This window comes from Anomalospiza imberbis, chromosome 15 (assembly GCF_031753505.1).
Source record: "Anomalospiza imberbis isolate Cuckoo-Finch-1a 21T00152 chromosome 15, ASM3175350v1, whole genome shotgun sequence".
In the NCBI taxonomy this organism is placed as follows: Eukaryota; Metazoa; Chordata; class Aves; order Passeriformes; family Viduidae; genus Anomalospiza; species Anomalospiza imberbis.
This window is the reverse complement of record NC_089695.1, coordinates 17,149,545-17,172,193: the sequence shown is the minus strand read 5'-3', so window position 1 is coordinate 17,172,193 and position 22,649 is coordinate 17,149,545. Positions and strand designations below refer to the sequence as shown.

General features: G+C 60.2%; 1 protein-coding gene across 2 annotated transcripts; it reads right to left on the bottom strand.

The window, feature by feature from the left end:
- Positions 1-649: 649 nt before the first annotated feature.
- On the bottom strand, positions 650-21,049 carry AFAP1L1 (actin filament associated protein 1 like 1). Of its 2 annotated transcripts, none has more exons than XM_068206219.1 (19): positions 20,957-21,049; positions 9,117-9,245; positions 8,573-8,656; positions 8,170-8,267; positions 7,924-8,035; positions 7,486-7,584; positions 6,904-7,115; positions 6,382-6,561; positions 5,637-5,723; positions 5,314-5,407; positions 5,032-5,184; positions 4,087-4,298; positions 3,686-3,831; positions 3,314-3,392; positions 3,090-3,207; positions 2,784-2,948; positions 2,411-2,589; positions 2,033-2,161; positions 650-1,813 (listed from the first exon to the last, which is right to left on the bottom strand). In XM_068206219.1, the coding sequence occupies exons 1-19, from the start codon at positions 20,970-20,972 to the stop codon at positions 1,790-1,792; spliced, it is 2,316 nt and encodes a 771-aa protein (XP_068062320.1). In that variant the 5' UTR covers positions 20,973-21,049; the 3' UTR covers positions 650-1,789. The 2 variants fall into 2 exon arrangements, with proteins under 2 accessions (XP_068062320.1, XP_068062321.1); XM_068206220.1 differs by having other exon boundaries at positions 3,090-3,204.
- Positions 21,050-22,649: the final 1,600 nt, after the last annotated feature.

Genomic DNA, 22,649 nt, shown 5'->3' with positions numbered 1-22,649 from the left:
GGCTCCTGCCCTGGCGGAGCTGGGACCTGGACAGCGGGTACACAGCTCCGGTCCCCGGGGCTCGGAGCTGCTCCCCACAGGGCTCAGCTGGACACAGCTCGGCTCGCCCCGAGACACACAGCAGGTTAAAGGGTGGTAACAGGGCAGGTGTCACCTCGAGTTCAGGAAAGGACTGGAAGAGACTGCGAGCGTTCCTTGCCCGCGGTGAATAAACATTAACCAAAGCCCAAAGCTGCTGACAGCTACGGGCTACCCATGGGGAGCCAGCGTGAAGGATGAGGGGGAATAGCTTCAAACTGCCAGAGGGTAGGGCTAGATGGGATACTGGGAAAGAATTGTTCCCTGTGAGGATGCTGAGGCCCTGGCACAGGGTGCCCAGAGACGCTGTGGCTGTCCCATCCTGGAAGTGTCCAAGGCCAGGCTGGATGGAGCTGATAGGGACCTGGGATAGTGGAAGGTGTCCCTGTCCCTTGGAACGAGATGAGCTTTAAGGTCCCTTCCAACCCAAACCAGTCTGGGATTCTCTGATGTGCTTCCAGGGTGCTGCTTGTCCCAGCAGCTGCTGCCACAGCCCAGCCCAGCCCAGCCCCTTTCCCTGGGAGCAGGAGTAGCATTCCCACCCTGTTCCCTCAGCCACAGGACCGGGCAGGCCAGTGCCAGCATTTTTATTAAAAGCTGCTTACCTAGGAACTAACACAGGGCTGTGGAAGAGCAAGCTCAAGAGGTTAACTGTGGCAGTCCATAGCATGAGAGGGCGATGGCGACTCCCTTGTTCCCAGCACAAAAGCTGGGGCCTTTCCATTCCTGTCCTTTGTTTCTGCCTGTGCTGAATGACCTTACTCTATTTCACTTTTCTGCTCCAATAGCCCTGCTGTTTTTGGTTTGGTTTTTTTTGTTTTTTTTAATTTTTAGACTTCCCTTCACTCCATTTTGATCACATGCCTCACCAACCTGTGTCTGAGTGCAGCAGCCTGAATGTGAATATGCTGTTGCCCAGAAGACAGCCCTGTCCCCTTCCCTTCTCCCCCCAAAACCAGCATGGGACCGGTGCAGGATGCTGGCCTGCCTTCACCCCCAGCCCTCTGCAGCACTTCTGAGCTGTTTAGCAAAGGTAAAAGGTGCCCACTATTTGTTTTCCAGTGCTGACACTTGAGCTTGCTTCATTCCAAGGTAAGGCAGCATGCCCTCACCCTTACTGCCTGGAGAACAAGAAGGAAATACTGGACAAAGGCACTTGGTTGAGGCACAGCAAGCTCGAGCCATGAGGAACCCTGAGATGAGACCCTGCAGAGCTGGGAGCAGTGAGCAGGGTGAACAACTGGCATCTCCAAGTGGCTGGTCCTGAGCAGCTCCTGAATCCCAAAACTGAGGGGGCCAAAAACACCAACGAGTCCATGGTTGCTTTGGCAAATGTTAGCCTGGACAAACGCTGATCCCCAAAACTGGAGCACCTGCTGGGCAGTGCCAACTCCCAGCCCCGGGCTCTCCCCTCCTTCCTTCTGCACCCAGAGTTTGTGTCGGACTCCTGGCTCCGGGGCAGGCTCCCCCAGAGCTGGGTTTCCCAGTAGTTTGTGACCCTGATCCACAAGGAACTCCCTTTCCCCACCCGCCTCCCCAGTCCCCTCCTGCCCCCTTCCCCTGGTTTATAGTGGTGGTGGTGCCGCACTGGTGGGGCTGGCAGAACGTCTCTTCCACCGTGCCTTCCCAGCACCCTCCCAGTGTCTCAGAGAAAGGGGGCTGGTAGCTCCTCTGTGATCCCCACTGCGTGTTCAGGGCTTGGAAGGCTGACTTAAGTCTGCTTCTTTTCCCATTCCTGCAGAGAAAGGAAGAAACAAAAAAAGGGATGAGGAGACATCACTGGAAAAACAACACTTCAAGGCATCCCTCCCTGCTGGGGGCTTAGGACCCAGCATCTTCCAAGCATTTTCCTCTCCTACCCAGCCTTGCAGTTCCATGATTTCATGGTTAAACAAAGGGGCAAAGACTGAGATTTCCCGTGGGGCCAGGGAGGAGAGGGAGAGCTGAGCAGGACCTTGGCTTTCCGCAGCACGCTCCCCGTGTTGGCAGGGATGATGGAGGGGCTTCTCTTCCTCAGCTCTGCCGCACAGTTCACAGGGACCAAGTGCTCAGGGGGGCTCCCGTTTGGCTTGTTTGTAGTTTCCTGTGGAAAAGGGGGAGCAAGAAAAGCTCAGGAAACCCAGGAAGCATTGACAACCAGATTTAAAAAACCAAAAAACATGAACTGTAATGAGATAAAAGTTAAGGTGACCAAATTCAACTCACACACCTCTGTCCACAATGGGACAAAGCCGCAGGGATGTCTCCTCTCCCCTGTGCTGCTCCCCACAATACCCCAACCACTGTTTCTTGCCGAAGTTGAAGCTCTGAGCGAGGAAAAAGGGATGCATACCCCATTCTCAGTCTTGCTGGTCACGGCCAGCCCCAGGGCCGGCCCTCCTGCCAGCGACTGCTTCAGCTGCTCCTTCACTTCGGTCAGCTTGAGCTCCAGATCGACCCGAGACTCCTCCTTCTGCCGGCAGCGCTCCTCCAGCACCGCCACCCGCTGCTCCAGCTCCTGCAGCCGCGGCCCTGCTTGCACAATCACCCAGCTCAGCGCTGGGAGAATCCACCCATCCTCCTGCACGGGGACACTAGATGGGGCTGCCAGCCCGGCAGAGCGCTGCAGCCAGCCCAGCTCCCGGCCACGCTGTCCCTGCGGCCAGCCCGGTGTCCCTGTGCTCTGTACCCGAGTGCCTGGCAGCGCTCGGATGGCCCCGACCTACCCGTGCTGCCCTTCATGGCTTCCCGCAGCTCCCGCTTCTCCTTCCGCAGCAACATCAGCTCGCTGCGGATCGACGCCTTCTCCTTCTCCAGCTTCTCCTTCTCCGTCAGGAATCGCCTGGCGTCCTCCTCGGCCCGGTTCTTGCCGTACCTGTACTGGTTGGCACCTGCAGGCATGGGGAGGGTCCATGTAGGGCTGCGCCGATGGCACCCGTGGTCCAGCTGAGCACACCCACATCCCTCAGGGAACGGCCCCCGCTCCTGCACTGGCCAGGAGCCCTGGGGACGTTTGTGGCCCGGGGACTCACTGGACGCGTGTCTCTTCACTTTGACTTGCGGGTCCACCCGCCGCGACTTTTCGCTGCAGGACGAGGCGTGGCGCTTCACCTGAGCGGCCCCCGGCCGCCCCGGCTCCTCCTGTGCCTGCTGGGAGGAGAGAGAGTGAGCTGAGACACCTGAGGGCCATCCCAGCCCGGCCACGGCTCCCTGGACCACTGTGGTGGGAGAGGATGAGCCACGAAGTGGTGCTCACCTGAACCTTCTCATAGGGTACATCATCGTACACCACCCGAGAGGAGTCCGCTCGCTGATCCTGGGAGGAGCTGGCCCACCTGCAGGAGGAGGGGTGGGGTCTTCCTTTCCAGAACATCGTTGCCAGCCCCTCAGGGAACCCTTCCAGCTCAGAGACATTCCTGCATCTCATGACCCTACCCTACCACACCCTCCATCAGCACTGATGAAACCCTTTCAGCTTCCCATCCTGCCCTAGGGAACAACCCCTGGGGCACTGACCATCCCTGAGATCACAGCCCAGCCTGTGCCCGTTCTAGGGACTCCACAGGGCCAAGGATCACTGTGCCCAGCCCAGCACCCAGCCCCTGGCACTGCAGGAGCACAGCCTTACAGGTAGGAGTGTCTCACGGCCGTCACGATGTTGGCAATGGTCTCCACATCCACGTAGTCGTAGTGCAAGGCCTCTGGGGCTGTCTGGGAGCCTGTTTCCACCAAGAGCAGACCCAGCCAGCGGCCCAGGTCTTCAGAGCAGCTTGCCTGGAGGACAGAGGAAGAGCTGGGGTGCATGCCCAGCTCCCAGCCCTCATCTTTGCTGACGCAAATCCCTGCCGTGCACAATCCCCCTCTGTGCACCAAGTTCCCGTGCAGCTGCCCCAGCTCACCCAAAAGGTGCCCTGAGCTTTCTAGGGGAGGGCAAAACAAGGCACCGCTTGCATGGGATGTTGATCATCCCAAGGGCTGCTCCCCCAGCCTGACAACCCCGTGCTCAGAACCCTGTCCCACCCTGCTCACCTCCAGCGCCGTCACCTCGTGTCCGTGGCGCAGGATGCGGAAGGCGAAGGGGTGCTTGGGGCCAAGCCCGGGCACCACCTCGCAGCCCCGCAGGACGATGGCGTTCACGTGCGTGCGCAGGTCCGTGCGGTCCTTGTGGAAGTACAGGGTGTTGCCCTTGAGGCGACACCAGCGCTCCTTCCAGCACTGGTTCACCAGCACGCTGAGGTAGCCTGGGGGTGGCAGGGGAGGGAAGGGCATCGGCACCTGCTTGGCTGTGCCTCGGCAGGTGTTGCCCTGACTTTTAAAAGTGTTAAGTTTTCTTTTGTAGTTCTTTTGAAAGTTTTACAGTTCTCATAAAACTTCTTCAACCTTCTGATCTATTTACATATTTCTACTGGAGTTCTCACACACTCTTCATGTAAATAATAATTGTTTTACATTCTTCTTTATAAAAAGAGATAATTGATAGACTGTTAGCTTGACCAGTGTAGTTAGAGAAGTAGTAATTCCCTCCTCCAATCCACAGTCACCTCTAGAATTCCATAAATATCAGATGCTCAAATAAAACACTCTTTTTTTTAACCTTTAAACTTACCAAGCGTTTGTGTACTTACTTTGTGTCCAATAACAACAGGCAGGCTTTGACAAGACAGAGCTTACAGCATGGCTTCCTGCTCATCCAGCCCTTCTGTGCCTCAGTTTCTCCCCAGACAACCAGCTGGGTGCCCAGGGGAGCTGCCAGCTCGGTATCACAAAGTCCCCCCAAGCCTGTTTTTGGGGACATGGGTGACCCCCTTGCCTACTCATCACTGGAATTTGCAGAGCCAGGCCTGGGCAGTGTCACAGCCTCCCTAGTGAGCTTGTCCCCACCCCTGACCCTGCAGCCATGTTGGGGGAAGGATGTCCCTGCCCACTGATCCCACCCCATTCCCAGCCCCATCTTTGCCCCCAGCCCGCACGAACCGCAGCAGGGGATGTCCTCCTCGGTGGAGGAGGTCTGGGTGTCCTCGGGGCATGGCTTCTTCTTGGAGAAGCTGATGATCCTGGTGATTTTCTTCCCCGCTGCCCGGCTCATCGAGCCCTTCAGGTCAGCCAGGCCGCTCTTTTTGCCTTTCCCTGGAAGGACAGGGTAGCTGTGTGACGCTGGTGCGTGTCCTGGCATCCCACCTGGCTACAGAGGATGCTGCCCAGCTGGGGGCACACAGCTGGCCCTGGCTGGGTGGGCAGTGGGGACAGGGACTGTACCGTGCTCGCCGTGCTCTCTGCGGGCAGCCGGGGACCCGGTGTCACCCATGGCCACACTGTCCGAGTCCGAGGTGTGCTTCTCCTGGGACAGCCGCTGTGGGAGAGCAGAATCCCATCAGCACCACCCCCAGCCCTTCATCCCCCTGCACAGGGCTGGGATTTCCAGCTCCGGTTCCCCTTCCCAGCCCTACAGAGCTGCTGTGAGAATGGGAAGGGCTCCTCGTGCAGCCCCACTAATTTGGGAGTTGGACAAACCCATGTTCCCCAGGTTTGTCCACTGGAGCCCCACAGAGCCCCTGGACAGGGCCCTTAGAAATCATCACCTTGTCCAGCTCCATCTTGCACGGCATCACTGGGGAGGTGGGAGCTTCCATCCCACTTGCTGCTGGACTGCTGGCTTCCTTTATCACCTGCACAGACAGCCCCAGCTGTCACTTCAAAATGACCCGAGGGCCAGGGCTGCCCTCCCTGGCTCAGCTTCTTCATACCAGGGCCAGACTGAACCAGGGGGACAGGTCCTGGTCCCCACAGCTCAGGGCCGCAAACCCAGATCAGGACTGCTCACACCTTGGCCCCTTCAAAACTTCAACCAGTTTTGTGGATTTTGTCAGGGATTTTGGAAATCTTAGACGGGAGAGACTTAGGTGCCAAGCCAGCATCACCCTGCCAGCACAGGACACCTCGTGACCCCCCTGTTTTAAGGCGTGGCGTGTCCTGGGTGTGTAAAACCACCCCGTTCTCCCGCATTTGGGGTGACAGCTGCGTCGGTGGTGTGCTCAGACACTCCTTTCCCACCCGCTGCCCCTTCCCCGCAGCCCCCGCTTCCCGGCCCCAAACAAAGGCAGGAAAGAGCCCTGTGGAAGAGGAAGGGGAGAGCAAACATCCCCCAGCCCAGGCTATCAGCACCGGAGCCACCCAGGCCCTGGGAAGCGGCCGATAAGAGCCAGGAGCAAAGCCCCCTTCCCCTTCCAGCGGGGCAAGGCCGTTCCCAGGGCAGCCCCCTCCCCAGCTTGGGCAGGGAGGATGCCAAGGGGGGTCTGTGGATGCCCCTGGCAGGAGCAGGGGTACCTTGAGCCACTCCTCAGCCTGCTCCTTGCTCTGCACTGCCAGCACCAGCGCCTCGGCCCCCGGCAGCGAGAACCGCAACTCATGCTTCTTGCGCCGCCCGTCCTTGGGGACGTAAATGACGTTGCAGGTGGTCAGGGGCACCTCCACGTGTGGCTGCCGGTCCTTGGAGCTTTTGTAGCACTGAGGGAAGCGGAAAGAACTGCTCAGGGCTCAGCCAAACCTGCCTGGCTGGCTGCTGTGCTGGGGGGTCCCACAGGTGGCACAGAATCTCAGGGTCCCTCGCTGGTGGCACAGTTGGAGGTGGCTCAGGCTGTGCACAGCCTGAAGGTGCCCTCTCACTCCACAGCGTCCCAAAAATAGGGCAACCCTCTGTTTCCTTGCAAGGTAAGTGAGGGCAGCTGCTCCTTGGGTGGCAGCCTTGGGGCAGGGGCTTTATTTGGATGGTGCTTTTGCTCCTTCAGCTTGGGCTCAGCCACCCTCCCGACCCCCCAGGAGATGTCTGTACCCCCAGGCCAGGCTCACCAGCAGTTTGCCATCCCTGATGATGGTGAGCTGCTTGGCCCACTGTCCGAAGCGCTTCTTGCGCAAGAGGAACGCGCAGATCCGGCAATCCTTCACCAGGTTCATGGAGGCCTCCTCCGAGGGCCACTGGTGTGTCAGCTGCTGGCCCTTGCCCTCCTCCTCCTCCTCATCATAGGACTCGTAAGAGCTGCTCATGGCATCCGAGTCATTGTCTGGAAGGAAGCGGGGGAGTCACCCTAAAAGGTGCCACAAACCTTGCCAGGGCTCCCCATGCCCAGCAGGCTCCAGTCAGAGCTGGGCTGGGTGCTGGGACAGGTGGATTCCGTGTCATCCTCTGGAAACAGCAGCGTTTGGCAGCGGCCCCTCCACTTCCCTTGGAATCCCAGCAGGATGCTCGTGGGCCGAGCCCCAGGTTCATCTATCCAGAGCCCTGGGCTGGTTGATTTCTTTGCAAGGCTCACATTGGAAATCCTGGTTCTCCAGCCTCAACCCCAGCAGCCCCCAGCCCATTGCTCAAGCCCCACCTTGGGATGGACTTTGCCAAAGCTCTCCCCTCCCTGTCGAGGACACCCAGATACCTACAGGAACTTTTTTGCTCCCCATTTATCCTGGTGACGGGGTAGCTGCTGTCTGCATCCTCGTAATAGCCGTCCTCGATGGAGTTGGGGGGGCTGGAGCTGTCTGCAGGGGAAGCAGAGCGGGCTGGGGCTGGTACACCCGGTTTTCCCTCATGGATGCTCAGTGGGGCACAGCCTCAGGGCATCCCAGCATTGGTCCTCCCATAGCTCTGCTGTCTCCCCATCACCTCATTCCCAGTCTGGCTGGAGCAAACAACTCCTTGCAATACCAAGTGGGATGGAAGGGAGTGGGACAGGAGCGCTGCTGGTGGGAGCAGCGACAATTCCTTCCCCAGGATGAGCCACTGAGAGCTGCCTGGTTTGTCAGGCAGGTGAGGGATGCAGTGGGCAGCTCGTGGGGCTCCCCCCACCCTCCTGCTGGCCTGGCTGGAGCAGGACTCACTGCGGGAGGTGATGTACTCGGGGGCCTTGCCAGGGCCCAGGGGCAGCGCTTCCTCGTAGTAATCCTCAGGAGGGGGAGTGGTGGGCAGAGGAGGAGCAGGATCCACAGGAACCTAGAGCAGAAACACCTCCAGCATGAGGCAGGCAGCAGCAGGGGCAGGAGCCCTAGCAGGGCACTGGAAGGGTCCCACCCTGGCCGCTGTCACCTCCCCACGCAGACCTGGCTCGGGGACAGCCAGGCACTTACAGGTTTGGCTGTCTGGCTCCCTGCCCGCTCCAAGCCAACGGCGTCGCTGGTGTCCCCCTCCTCCTCCTGCATGTCCTGCAGGTCCCGCAGGTCACAGTCTGCACGGGGTAAGCAAAGGGTGAGGGGAGCAGGAAAGCAGAGCTGGACATCCCAGGGATTTCCCTCCGTGGCCCTTCCCTGGGAAGGTGCTGGGAGATGGGAGTCGCTGCTAAACACAGCTGGAGCGTGGGTTCCCTCATGGCCAGCCCCCAGCCCACTCCAAGGGAGCAGGAACAAGCACCCAGAGCGATGATGCCCGCTCTGGACACAAGGATGTCGCTGTCACCCTTCTTCCAAAGGACCCCAGGACCAGCATGCACGCAGCATGACCCCCAGGGCACCCCTCCAGCTCAGCCACACGTACCAAACTCCTCAAAGAGGGACTCCACGAAGCTGGTGCCATTGCCCAGGGACGCTGTGTTGACGTACATGTAGTCCACATCCTTCCCTGGAATTGAGGGGGGATGCTCTGAGCCTGGGGCAGGCACTGGCACCCCTCTTCCCCACAATCCCAGGGACACAGAGCAGGCACTGGGGATGGAGGAACCCCCGGGGATGCTGCAGCTCCCCCAGGAGAGCAGGAACGGGGGCTCTGTGAAGCCCCAGGTGCACAGGGCCGGCCTTCCCACGGAAACCCCTGCGCTCAGCACAAACCCAGGCAGGAAGAGCTCTGGAAGCAGCGTTTCCGCAGGGAGCAGCCCTCCTGGATCCGGGGCACGGCTGACGCCAGCCCTGCTCCCTCCAGGGCAGGGAGGAGCTCAGAAGGGAAAGCAGGGAGCAAAGTGCCCCGAGGGGGCTGAGCAGGTGCTGGGCTCATCCCTGCCCTGCAGAAGCTTTTCCTTGCACTGCTGGGGACACCCATTGCCTTTGGGAACAGCCACTGGCCACCACCAGAGAGGGACACAGACCTGCAGGTGGCTGCAGCTTCTGCAGGATGGTGGAAACGGCTAGTTTCTTCTCCTGCGTGGTGGCACTCAGGTACTCGTGGTCCAGCAGCTTGAGCAGAACGCTGAGCTCTGGCAGGAGCTGGTCCAGCACTGAGGGGAGCAGGAAAAATCCCGTCAGCCAGGGGGTGTTGGGATGCTGGGGTTGAGACAAGGCAAAATGGGCCGGAACTCCAGCAAACTTGGAGCTCTGGATGGGGCAGAAAGAAAGAGCTGCAGTTCCTCCCAGAGCAGGATCCCTCCTCTTGGCAGCCAGCACACATCCTCACAGCACAGCTGGGGTGGCACACAGCTGCCTTTGGGTCCCCAGGGACAAAAACAGAGGCCAAGGGTCACCAGAGGCAGCTCGGACGTGCTGACTCATGGGGATGGCTCCAAGGAGGGGACAGCGTGTGCCCCAGAGCGTGGGGACACCTTGGCTGGGCTGTAGCTGTCCCCACACTGCTCCTTGGCACAGCAAAGCTGGGCAGCAGCAAGGGGCTGGCACAGGGTATTTCCCAGAGGAAGGGAAGGATTCTGAGCCACTGATGGGATCCTCCTTCCTCATGTAAGGAACGTGGAGCCAAAAGCAGCACAATAAAAGCAACTGGTGTTTCGAAGGGTGAAGGGGAGCCCAGCAGGAGGGGGATGATGTGCAGCAGTGCCAGCCCAGACGAGCCCCTGGGCACAGAGACAACGTGCCAGCCCGAACTGCCACTGTCCCAGCACACAGGGCAGGATGCGGCTCACGAGGCTCTTCCTGCCTCCCTGCACTCTACCTCCACAGACCTCCTGCTTCCTCCTCCCTCCCCAGTGCCAAGCTGAAGAGCAGGCTCGGCCCTTCTGGCCACAGCACTGGGCAGTGCCCATCTCCCATGGGCAGGCCAAGGCAGGACAGGCAGACAAGCACCCCTCAGGCCTTGGGGAAGGAGAAGGCAGCCACAGGGAATGAGATTCCTGCTCCTTGAGCTGGAATGACATCCCACAGCCAACAGGCAGCCACGGGACAGGTCCTGCCCACTCTCAGCTCGCTGGCCCCTGTCAGCACACACCTCCCATGGTGGGGACCTGCTCTGCCTCGTGGCTGGGGTAAGCACCCAGCTCCCAGGGCCCCTCTGCAGAGGCAGGGAGGGAGGGAAGAGAGGAAAAACCTCCCTGGGATGTTGCAGAGTGCTGCACAGGCGGGACAGGATCAGGCTCCTGCTGGTGATCTGCAGGAAGGTGAGACATCCTCCCTGCAGGGCTTGGCAGGGCAGGGGACTGCAAGGAAGCAGCTGGGACAAAAAGCCTGATTTCCCCTGTCCGGGCAGCACCTGCAAACATCTCAGGAGTCACTCACCCTCCTGCTGCCCCAGCTCAGCCAGCAGCTCCCACAAAGGGGATGGGGACTGTGCAGGTTCCTCCCTGCACTGGCTTTCCACAGCTCACCAAACCTCAGGCCATGGGGCCAGCAGCATCCCCCCACTCCCAGGACACCCCAAACCCCAGGATGTGGTGCCAGCAGCATCCCCCCACTCCCAGGACACCCCAAACCTCAGGCCATGGGGCCAGCAGCATCCCCCCACTCCCAGGACACCCCAAACCCCAGGCTGTGGGGCCAGCAGCATCCCCATCCCCTGCCACGAGTAGGACATGTCCCATCACAGGCACCAGCTGGGTGTCAGGGCTCTGGGCCAGCCAGGGGCCAAGGGGCAGCCTGGTTTCTGTTAACAGTGCCACAGCAGGCAGGGAGGGGGCACGGGGACCCCGCTGGGCACCAGAGCCAAGGTGCCTGATAAGCCAGGGCTGCTGGCAGGGGCTGAGCTCAGAGCAATGCCCCGAGCCGGGCACACTCAGCACGGACAGAGAGCTCTGAAGGCGCCTTTGTTTCCCCCCAGCTGAGCTGTCCCCTCCATCTCCCTTGTTAAACATCCTCCAAAATACGAGGGGGGAGGGAGGGGGCAGTCAAAGAGGCCTGTGATCCCAGGAGGGCACGCTGAGCAGAGCCCGGGGGAGCGCAGGGAGGCAAGGAATTAATTTCCTATGCTCGTTAGGCTTCCAGCCTGAAGGAAATTAATGGGGGGGCTGCAGGAAGTGAGGGGAGATTGCTCCAGGGGGGCAGCAGGGGATGGTGGGACACCCAAGGTCACCTGGCAGGCAAGGACCAGCACAGACAAGAGCTGGTGGGAGTGAGCACAGAGCTGGCCCAGGGGACAGGGACACATCTCCTGTTCTGGGGTGGGCATTGCTGTCAGTGCTCCTGGGGGCTCTGAGCCCAGGGACAGAGGCAGCAGGACAGCAAAGGGCTCCTGGGGAGGAGGGGTGGGGTGTCACAGTGACCACAGGTGACACATGGACCCTGTGTCCCCTGCTCTGGGACACCTCCAGATGGTGCTGGCAAACGGCTCCCACCTGCTGCTTTCTGCTGGGGCTTCTCCTGCACCCAAACTCCGTGGGACCACCCCAGTGCCCTGCATTCAGGCTTTGAACAGACACCCCAGGACAGACAGGGACACCAGAAACGCCCTGCTCTCCACGTGTGCAGCCTGCCCGAGGCAGGACGGGAGATGTCCACGAGCTCTCTGAGCCTGGGAAGGCCAGGACCCGTGGCAGCAGATGGCTTTAGCATTAACTAACAGGCCTGGATGGGCTGGGGGGACCCAGGGCGGCTCTGCTGGGACGGGGTGACCCAGGGGACAGCAGCAGGACCCTGCTGCCATGCAGGACTCTGGGGCAGTGCTGCCAAATCCTGCCCTGGCAGCAGCACCAAGCAGGGTGCTGCAAAGGAGCTGCATCCCCTCCAGCCCCCCTCGCCACCCTGCACCAGGCCAGCTCTATTTTTAGACCCCACAAGTGCTCCCCTGCTCAGGGACCCTTTTCCCAGCACAGAGATAAGGGCTGGACACAGCCTGCAGCTGCAGAGCCTCCCTGCCCCTCTCCGACTCTGCTCCAGCACAGCAGCAAAAGTCAGGTCCTGCTCCAGTGACCTGCAGAGAGGAGGAAGAGGAAGAGGAGGAGGAAGAGTCTCTGGCCAAAGCAGGAGCTTCCTGCTGTAGAGACCGGGCTTTTGCAAAGGGAGAGATAAGACAACCCCATGAAGTTCTCACTCCAAGAAAAGCCCAGCCTGCAGCTTGAGGGAACCCCGGGGAGGGGAGATGCTGAATCACAGCTCTGAAATGCAGTGGGAGGTGCACAGGGACCCCCATCCTGTGGCCACAGCTCTCCTGCCTCCGGCCACGCTTCCTCCTGCGCCAGGTGATGCCTGGGCCCGAGGGGGGCCGGGGGAAATCGGATGCTGGGAGTAACAGCCATTGTTTGTAGCTAAAATAAAACCCAAGCACAAATAAATCCTTCCTGTTGGCACGGGCAGGGCCCTCGGCCGCTCTGCCTGCCGGCACAGCGCTCCTCGCAGCTGCCACCCGCAGCAAACAAACCTTGAGAGCTCCTGGGATGCCCCAAATAGATGGGGACAGCAGCCAGGGACACCCCAGCCCCTGGGGGAGCCCTGCAGGGAGGTGTCTGTGGGGCAAACAGACCCGGAGCTGTTCTCTGCAGCACACAAACCGTGCTCACCTGTCCACAGGTCGATGCGGAGCCACCTGCAGTGCTGGGATGTGTCCCCGTGCCCTGCTGGGTGCCCCAGCACGGGCATCACCAGAGGGGTGAGATGCTGGCAGCCCCCTCCTGCTGCTCTCTGAGGAAGCCCACGGCCTCCTGGGCACTTTGCTGAGCTCCCAGGGCAGTTCCTGCTCCCATTCCCATTCCCAAGGAGGTTTCTTCCCGCCGGGGGGGGGAGGAAGTGCCTCGGTGGGGCTGGCTTGGCGCTCCCAGAATTGTTCCTTTGTGCAGGGGACAGCAGGACAGAGCTGCCTGTGCCCTGCCCGCGGCCACTGCTGTGGCACTGCCCTGCCAAGTGGGCAGGAGAGGGGCAGCACGGGGCCCCAGAGGTGGCAGGAGCCAGCCAGGCTCTTCTCCCATCACTCAGCACCTGCTGGGTGCGGGGCAAACTGGGATGGGCTGGTAGGGCCAGGAACAGCAACCTGGAAAACACCTCCTCCTCCTCCTCCCAGCGTTTCCTGCTCCAGGCCGGAGGGGTTCCAGGGAAAAACCAACCATCAATGATCACACTCGAGCCCTGGCAACATCCCCTAACAGTGGAAGATTTGCTGAGGGGCCACTCGGTGCACATGAATCATCTCCTCCCTGCAAACAAGGGCCCCTTGAGTGGTGCGGATGGGGGGAGCCTCTGACTCTGCATCCAACAATTCCAGCAGGACTGAGCACTCGGGGCTGGCTCCTGCCTGCCTGGCACCCTGCCACCCTCCCTGGCCCTCCAGCTGCCCCTCACTGGGGTAACTCCGTGATCCTGCTCCCAGTTTGGGTGCTGCAGCATCCCTGGGTGCTGGGGAGCACAAGGCAAGCTCAAATCTCAACTCTCAGCACTCCCACCACGTAGGCAGAGCAGCCCTGCACAGCCCCCGGGGCCCTCAGCACCGTGGCCTTGCAGTAATTGATATCCTTAGCTGATAGCCTCGGAAAATCAATCCTGGGAGATGAAGGTGGAACCTGATTGCTTGAGGGGGCACAAGGCCCCGGTTCTGCCCCCCAGAGCAGTGGCTGCTCCCCTTACACAAGGGCTTGGAGGGCTCCTCCATCCTGCTCCAGCCCGGGAGAGGGGCAGATGAGCCACCAGAAGGGTTAAAAAGCACAAAGGGTGCCTGGCTGTGCCACCAGAAGGGTTAAAAGCCACAAAGGGTGCCTGGCTGAGCCACCAGAAGGGTTAAAAAGCACAAAGGGTGCCTGGCTGTGCCACCAGAAGGGTTAAAAAGCACAAAGGGTGCCTGGCTGTGCCACCAGAAGGGTTAAAAAGCACAAAGGGTGCCTGGCTGTGCCACCAGAAGGGTTAAAAAGCACAAAGGGTGCCTGGCTGTGCCATCAGAAGGGGTTAAAAGCACAAAGGGTGCCTGGCTGTGCCACCAGAAGGGTTAAAAGCCACAAAGGGTGCCTGGCTGTGCCACCAGAAGGGTTAAAAAGCACAAAGGGTGCCTGGCCTGTGCCACCAGAAGGGTTAAAAAGCACAAAGGGTGCCTGGCTGTGCCACCAGAAGGGTTAAAAGCCACAAAGGGTGCCTGGCTGTGCCACCAGAAGGGTTAAAAGCCACAAAGGGTGCCTGGCTGTGCCACCAGAAGGGTTAAAAGCCACAAAGGGTGCCTGGCTGTGCCACCAGAAGGGGTTAAAAGCCACAAAGGGTGCCTGGCTGTGCCACCAGAAGGGGTTAAAAGCCACAAAGGGTGCCTGGCTGTGCCTGCTGAGCCTCCTCCATCAGTGCCCCATCTGCTGCAGACACCCAGCGCTGGCAGCAGCTCTGGGCATCCTTTCCCAGTTTGGCTCCAGTGGCACCAGTTCACTCAGGCAGTGGCACAGAGGGTCCCGGGCCTGTCCCAGTGCCTCTGCCAGCACAGACTCCTCTGCCCAGGATAAGCAGCCCTGCACAGAGCCTTATCTCATGGCCTTGCCCAGCACAGACCAGTCAAGCCCAGCCCAGAGCTGCTCCCCCAACCCCCTGGCCCTCTGCACAGAGCAGTTCTGAGTCCTCAGCACCTCCCAGACAGGGGAGAAGAGCAAAGGGAGCTGTGGGACACGGCTGGAGCCACAGCTCTGCCCTGCAGGAGGGAATTGGACACAAGCAGGACTCCAAACAGCCCCCTCTGAGCACATTCCTTCCCGGAGGAGACAGCTCCTCACATCCTCCTGCCGCTCCTGAGCGAGGAAACATGAGTCCTGAATAGAGGGAAGTGTAATTACAGCTGATGGAGCGTGCTGGGGGGCAAAGATTATCACCTGCATTCGTGCCCCTGGCAGCTCACACACTGCAGGAAGCATCACTCGCTCCGGGGGGGCAGAGAAGCCTCTTCCCCGTGTAATTAAATGAAATGGGAACAAGGATGAAATGGGATCCCACCCGGGCCGGTGCCAGGAGGACAACCCAAGGGAGTGGTGCTGCCTGAGGCTCACCCCCAGGCGGGGTCCGGGCTCTCCTGCTGCTGCCACACCCAGAGCAGGGTGGGCTGTGGGTGGGAAATGTCCCCTCAGTCCCAGCCCCTCACCCTGCACACTGCCCTGGGCACCCCAGCGCTTGGGCAGTGCCTCCCCAGCACAGCCGTGGGGCATCAGAGGGGCAGAGGCTCCCTGCAGGGACAGCCCCTGCTGGCCTGCAGGGCACGTCCGTCCTCACAGCAGCTTCACAGCGCTGCAGGTAATTATTACCAGGCTGATTAAATCACCAACAAGCACCTCCTTGTGACCCAGGCCGCCAGTGACCCCCCCAGTGCCCCGTGCTGCGGCAGGACCCCTTCTCCAGGGGCTGTCCCCCCTTTCTCTGCCTCCTGGAGAAGTTTGTGGCTGTTTGCTTTAGCTCACCCAAAGCAAACTTCATCCCCCTGGCCTGGAGGCTGCAGCCACCCCCACCCCAGAGGAGCAGGGGGTGGTTTCTGAGTCGCCCTTCTCACAACTGAGCACAGCGAGATGCTGAGCAAACAAAACCACCCAGGTGAGAGATCTGAGTGACCCTGCTGTGTCCCCAGAGAGGCCACGGGCAGCCTCCAAACTCTGCTCCTAACCCCAGCTACGGGGGGTTTCCAACACAATCAGCTCTGGAAAATCACAGGTAGCAGGTTTACTACTCCTACACTACATTTCAGAGCTCAGTGCCAGGCCCAGACCACATTTCAGGACTCGGTGCCAGGCTCAGCAGGCCCACGGCAGGATGCTCCAGCCTGGGAGCTGGGCTTGGAGGCTGCTGGCTGGAAAACACATTTAAATAATGAATGAAAAGGAGAGCTTTGAGATGCCCTTTAAAGGAATAGTCAGGCAGGGGCGAGACCTGCTGAGTAATGTATAAAAAACAAACTTCAGGCAGAGGAGAGATGTTAGGATTACTCAGGACCCAGAATAAACTGTGTTTCCTCCAACCAAAATTTTGGTGTCGGCCTTTTCCAAACAAACTCCAGCAACAGGTTGGCCTGGGCTCCTCTCCAGAAGTGGAAGAGGCCCTGGGATGGTGCCCCAAGCCTTTGCCCATGCCTGTGCCCACCCTCCGTGGTGGGCAGAGCAGTGGGAAGCCTCCCTGGGTCACACCTTCCTGCCTGTGGGGACCTGGAGCTGTCACCTCTCTGCAGCCCTTGGTCTCCTCCAAACCTCAGCCTCCAGGAGAGTTGGAATTCCAGTTAACTGCAGGATTTCCAGCTAACTGCAGGAATTGCAGCTAACTGCAGGAATTCTAGTGAGAAACCCCAATTCCCACCAGTCCACACCACCACCCAGGGCTGGATCCAGCCCCCACATCCCCAGAATCTCCTCTGGTGGGGGGTGGAAAGCTCTCTGCACCCCAAGAGACACTTCTCCACGTCCTGTACATCCCCATTCCCCAAAGCCAACTTCCAAAATGCCTTGGATGCAATTCCCAACCTGCAGGAGTGACTCGTGGGGAGGCCACCAGCGCTGGCACATCTTCTTGGGAGGAAAAGTCACCCGGGCAGTTTGTGACAGGATCCTGAGCAGGAGAGGAGGATCCAAGCCCTCACCGAGCAGGGGATGGGCAGGGATTTGCAGGATCAGCTTTCCCAAATCCCACTGCTCTCTCCCAAATGCCTTCAACAGCAGGATGTGGATCCTTCCTTACAGAGCTGGTGGGAGGAGAACCCACAGATGCCAGTGGGGGAAATGTCCCTGTGGCCCTGGGGCAGGGAGATGTGCCCAGCACCCAGCCCCACCTTGGCATCCCCGCCCTGACCCCGACAATGCCCAGGAGTTCAGAGCGGCGCTGGACACGAGTCCCCCTGCCCGCTGGAGGGGTTGGGACCCTCTCAGTGGCCACCTCAGCCCTGTCCCCAAGTCCCCAGGCTGGGGCACAGCAGAGGGTGTCCGTGTGCGGGGGCTGGGGCCGCGCTGCCCCGGAGGACCCTCAGCGAGCAGGATGAGCGTTATTTTCTCAGCCCTTCCCTTTCCTTCCCTTGCCAAGCTCCGCCGGGAGCATCAGGTGCAGCGGCGAGGCCACCATCCGACAGCATTTCCTACCCGTTTAACCCCTGCAGGGCAGGGCTGCAGGGGCAGGAAAACCGGGATGTCCCAGCGGGAAAGGTGACAAGGTGTGACCGACTGCTCTGGCGGCTCCACCAGTGCTGGGACTGGTTCTCCTGCTTTTAACTCCGGGACACCAAAACCAGCTCTCAAACCTGTTGCTACTGAAGTTCTATTCCTTGTTCTGCCCTTCACAACCACGGCTTCCCAAAATTTTGGACCACTTAAAATGAGCAGCTGTTCCTCCATCACAAACCTGGGTGGGTTCAATGTTCAAAAAAACCCCGGAGAAAGCCAAAGCCATTCTTCAAAGTGCTCCTTGCACATCTCCTGCTAATTGCCAGCAATCAGAGCATACCAGCGTCTCCCCGAGCTCCCTCTTATCACTTCCAGGATCAAATGCACACGAAAACCACTTCAAAAAAAGAAAAAAAAAATTTGAGCATGGAAACCCCTTGCAGCAAAGCTGTTTTTGTTCCAAACGGTTACGAAATGTCAGTGTTTTCCCTCGCCTGCCAAAGAGCCGGCTTTGATGCCATGGGAGGCTTTATCAGGAGCAGGAAAGGCTCTGAGAGGTTATTTTATCCTTCCCCACTGCAGATTGTCAGCCCAGAATCCACCCAGGGACCTGAGCTCCCCAAATGCCGCTGCTTTCGGCGCCTCGGGGTGATGACAGGCGGCTGCTGCCTGCCAGGGTGCCCTCCCTGCTCTGTCACCTCGTGGGTGCCCTGGCTGGGGTGCCAGCCCCTTGTTTGTGCAGGGCTGGCAGTGAAAGGTTTCCAGCCCCATTGTCTTGTCGCTGGCCTGGGACAGTGACATTTAATCGGTATTTTACAGGACAGAGCGTTGTGCCATTAATTTTGAGGTTCCTCATATGCAGGAGGAGATGTGCTCCTCAGGAGGGAGTGTGAGCTGTGCCAGACTAGATAACAGGGAAGGGCTGAGGGGTTAGGACACAAGTCTGGGAAGCCAGGAACCACTTCAAGCCTCCACTCTGCTCCACTGTTATCTCCTGTCCCCAGCAAGTGATTTGGCCACTGAACAACAGGCAGAGCTTGGGTCGAGCCCAGTGTTCTCCTCTGTAAAGGCTTCCCACTGCTTGGGATGAGACAGCTTCTTCAAAACCTTAAACAAAGTTTTCCTGGGCAGGGATAGGAACCTCCGGCAGGCCCGTGGGAGCTCAGGCACCGCTCCACAGCGCAGGGCAGCCTCGCAGCTCGGCACGTTTGCACAGGAAAAGAGCATTTCCAGGTCAAGAGTGGGAAAGAGGCAGGTTTTCCAGGCAGTGCAGGCAGACAGGACAGTCCCCAGGGCTCCTGGCTGGGGGACACTATCCCACAATGTCCTTCCCCTCTCCAGCAGCCCCTCTGTGCCCCTCCAGAGCTGCCAGGAGGCTTCACACGGATCCAGGCTTTCCCCGCTGCGGCCAGCGCTGCACACGGCAGGAGACTGGAAAATCCAGAGGGGCAAACAACTCCAGCGCTTCATCAGCACCAGCATCCCACCTCCCACCCTGGTCTACCCAGCCCAGGGGGGCTCAGCCCCTTCCCCACCACCCCCGGGCTAGGAACAGGCGGTGGTTGAGTTTCCAGCGGAAGGAATGGCTGCAATGCGGAGGAGAGCTCGGCACTTGCCCGGCGCTAACAGCTGGCCCGGGCTGAGCTCCTCAGCACCCAGAGCCCTTCCTTCCACCGGCAGGATTCCTGCTGCCAGCTCGCAGGCGGCCCGGCAGGAATGATCCCGGCTCCCTCCCACCCGTCCTGCAGCCTCCCCATTCCTGTGGGCGAGCTGGAGCCAAGTTTATCCCCGACACATCTCTGCCGGCTTGGCTGGATTTAGAGCCCAGATAAGTTTGGGGCAGGACCTAAATTCTGGTGGCTCAAAAGGTCAGGGAAGAGACACTAATGACGGTGGAGAAGCCATGTGTGAGCACAGGCGTGTTTGAGCAAAGGATCACCTCCCAAATCACACTTTGGGAGCTGGGTTCTCCATCAGCACAACCTGAAACAACTCTGCCAACAGCCCACAGCTCCAATCCCCCCAGTCAGCCACTGATACAGAGGTGGGCCACGAGAAAAAACTAGCAGATGATAAAATCGGGATAGAGCAGGGCCTGAGCAGAGCTCCAGGTGAAGGAAGGGGCTGCCAGAGAGCAGCCAGAGACTGGGAATGAGCACAGAGCTCCTGCCTAACGCCAGACCCCCCCTTTCACTGGGGAAGGGAACCTTCCCTCCACGAACCACAGCCCCCAGAGGGATCCAGCAGCTCTGGCTGATGAGCAGGAGGGGCTGGGGGAGGTTTCCATTAGCAAAGCCATCCAGGTGCCAACAGCAATTCATCATGAGCACTCAAAACAAAGCAGGCAGGCGCTGCTGTCGCTGGCACCATCGAGGGGGATAAAACGGCTCTTCCCTGGCAGGGTCAACCTGTGGAGAGGCCAAACCATGCCCAGACACGGCTCCCCCAGCTGGGCATCTGCTCCTTCCCTGCCACGAGGTCCTAGGTTTGGTTTTTGGGGTGGGCTGAGGTGCAAACAGGGAATTTCCCATCAGCTCACGCAGGAGAATGGGGAAGCCGAGACCCTCTGCCCCCCCTGTCCCCAGCAGTGGTGTCCTCTGGGACCCTGGAGGCCAGCTCTGGCATCAAGTGTCACTTGACAACACTCCCCCTCCTTCAGAGCGGGCAAAGCCACCCTGGCTGGACACAGCCACGAGGGACGGCTGTCCCTGTCACCGTCCCCGTCCCCTCCCGGGCTGCGGGCCACTGACACCGCGCCTGTGTTTGCAGCAGTCCCAAACTCCTCAGAGCTGTTTCCACTGCGGAAACGCCACCCCATCCTTTTACATCGGCAAGGGGAACTCTTGATCCCTGGGTCTTTGTGGTGCTGACCCGGGGCTGCAGACACAGCACTCCTGAGCCAGCGCTCCTGGGACTGGGGCTGCGGTCCAGCCCCGGCAGCCAGAGACACCCCTGGCCACTCTCTTATCGTTTTTGGCCAGTGTTTCTGTAGCACCTCCAAGGACAGGTCAAGGGCCAGGACGCCCGTGCTCCATCGTGTCACCACCTGCTCCTCCCGTGCAGCCCCCGGCTGCAATCAGCTGCAGCAGCAGCAAGGAGCAATCCCCCTGCAAACCTCCCTGTGCTCCCTCCAGGGACCTGGCAGCCCCAGCAGAAAGCTAGGACCTTCTCTGCAGAGCTGGCCCAAAGCCCTGGCAGGTTTATACAGATCCTAGATCAAAGCCCGGGAGCTCCGCGAGCCCGGTGCCACAGGCTGCAGGCAGCAATCGCACACGTGTGGGAAGGAGCTGCTCCCCAGCAGGGTGGGGATCGGGCCCTCCGCGGCTTTGGGAGACTCCCCGACAGGGAAACCCTCTGAACCCCAGCAGCCCCATCGGGGAACGCCACCTCCCTTCCCACGACCACAATTTCCCCTAACAAGTGCTTACACCCCACAGCCTCCCTTGCATGCCTCTAGTGTTTTACCCATCCTACCAGCAAAGAGAAACTAGCTCCAGTTGGTGCCCAGCCGGCGCTGCTGGAGGACTGGTGGGGAGCAGGGTCCCACATGGAGCCGGGGGGACGCACCCGCTCGGCTGGGACGGGATGCGCGACCTGCGATTCCCTTCGCCTGGCACGGGCATCCCCGGTGCCCTCCGCGCTGTGCTCCGGGGAGGGGATGCGCGTCCCGTCCCGTCCCGTCCCGTCCCGTCCCGTCCTGTCCCGTCCCGTCCCGTCCTGTCCCATCCCGTCCCGTCCCGTCCCCTTACCGCTGAGCCGGTCCATGGTCCGGAGCCGCGGCAGCCGCGGCCGCTCCGGGAGCTGCGGGCGGGCGAATGTCGCGGGCAGCGGCCGCCCGGCGGGGCCGGCTCTCGCTCGGGGCGGCCAATCCCTTCATCCGCCCCTCCCTCCCCCGCTCGGAGCACGGCAGCGCCGAGCTCCGGCCCGGCCCGGCCCGGCACGGCACCGGGGACAGCCCGCGGGGACAGCCCCGGGCTGGGGTCTGCTGGCAGCCTGCATCCCCATGGGCACGCAGAGACCCCCCCCGGGACGGGTGGGGGTCTTGAGTGGGCCACCTCCACCTGCCCGGGTTGGGCAACTTCGGTTTAGGGGGAAAACCCCGAATTCCCACAGCCCGTAGCAAGGACTGCTCTCCCTGAGCCCTCACTCCTCGTTTCCCCCTCCCCAAAATCCCTTCCCTGTCTGCTCCCTCCTGTGCCCAGCGTGTCCCTGGCCATGCCGCTGTCCCTGCCCAGCACAGAATTCCAGGGAGACCTGGGCTTGGGAGAGCTGTGGGACGTGTGACAGTGTCCCAGGCAAGGACAGAGGCTGCTGGCACTGCCGGGACAATCCGGGCTGCAGCTGAGCCCTGTGGGGACAGCAGGTTGAGACAGAAACGTGATGAGCTTTCACACGTGCCCAATTATTATCACTTGGGAAAGCAATAATTGAAATATCAGCTGTGAATTAGCAACTGGCCTGGAGAAATTCCCCTTTTTGGGGTAATTTCAGTCCAGGAAACTTGCCCTTCTCACCTCCCCACGCCCAGCTGGGAACCGGATCCTGCAGGGATGGTGTTTGATGGTCTCTCCATTCTGGATTGAGCCCCAGTGTTCTTCCACAACTTGGGATCACCTATGGAGCTGTGGTTGGGGCAGGAATCTCAGTCCAGGGCTGCCGACACTGCCAGGCTGCTTTGGGAATTGCAGAGCAGCCAGGGACAGCTTCCAGGGCAGCTGGTGACACCTGGGGTGTCCCTGCACCTCACCAGGGCAATGGCACACCAGCAGGGGCCCTTGGAGTGTCTGCTGCCCCAGAATGGAGCTGGAGAGGTTGCCCTGGCTTTGAGAGAAAAAAAACCAAGCCCTGCCTCAGTTTCCCCACCTTTGCCATGCAGGTCCTTGTGTTACTGTCCAAAAAATACTTTGGAAATTAAAAGATCCTGCTGTTGTGTTATCACTGTTATTTATAACATCCCCCAGGCTTCCTCGCTGGAACTGCTGCTGGAGGGGAAGATTCCTACAGCCACAAACAGTTGAGTTTGATTTAGGGAGCCCTTTTTTGTATGAGTTGAAATAATTACAAATAAACTCTGCTCATCTGCGCTAGAGCAGATGAGCAGATCCCAGGGCAATGTTGCCACCTTCACCTCAATCCCCAGCCCTCTCCTTGCTGGCACAAAGCTCCAGAGCTGGAGCTGCTGCTGATGGGAAAACTCCTGCCCTGAGCGAGCCCCCTGAACTCTGGCAAACCCCTGCAAGGGGAACCTGCTGATGGATTTGTGGGCAACAAACTGGGCAGCTTTGGATGGCAGGGAGGGAACTGAATCCACTCCATGGGGACACCAGGACAGGAGGGTTTCAGAGGGGACCAGGATGTGGCCCATGGCACAGTGGAGATAAAAGCTGTGCTGTCCCGTCACAGCTGACCCAGCTCCTGGTGGTACACCACAGGTCCCTGGCC

Bases quoted from the DNA above. Each gene is read 5' to 3' on its own strand.
- AFAP1L1 (XM_068206219.1), bottom strand. The intron at 5,724-6,381 runs GTACCCCTGCTC...CTGTCTGTGCAG, and splicing joins AGGCTGAGGAGTGGCTCAAG to GTGATAAAGGAAGCCAGCAG. The intron at 5,408-5,636 runs GTGATGATTTCT...GCTCTCCCACAG, and splicing joins GCAAGATGGAGCTGGACAAG to CGGCTGTCCCAGGAGAAGCA.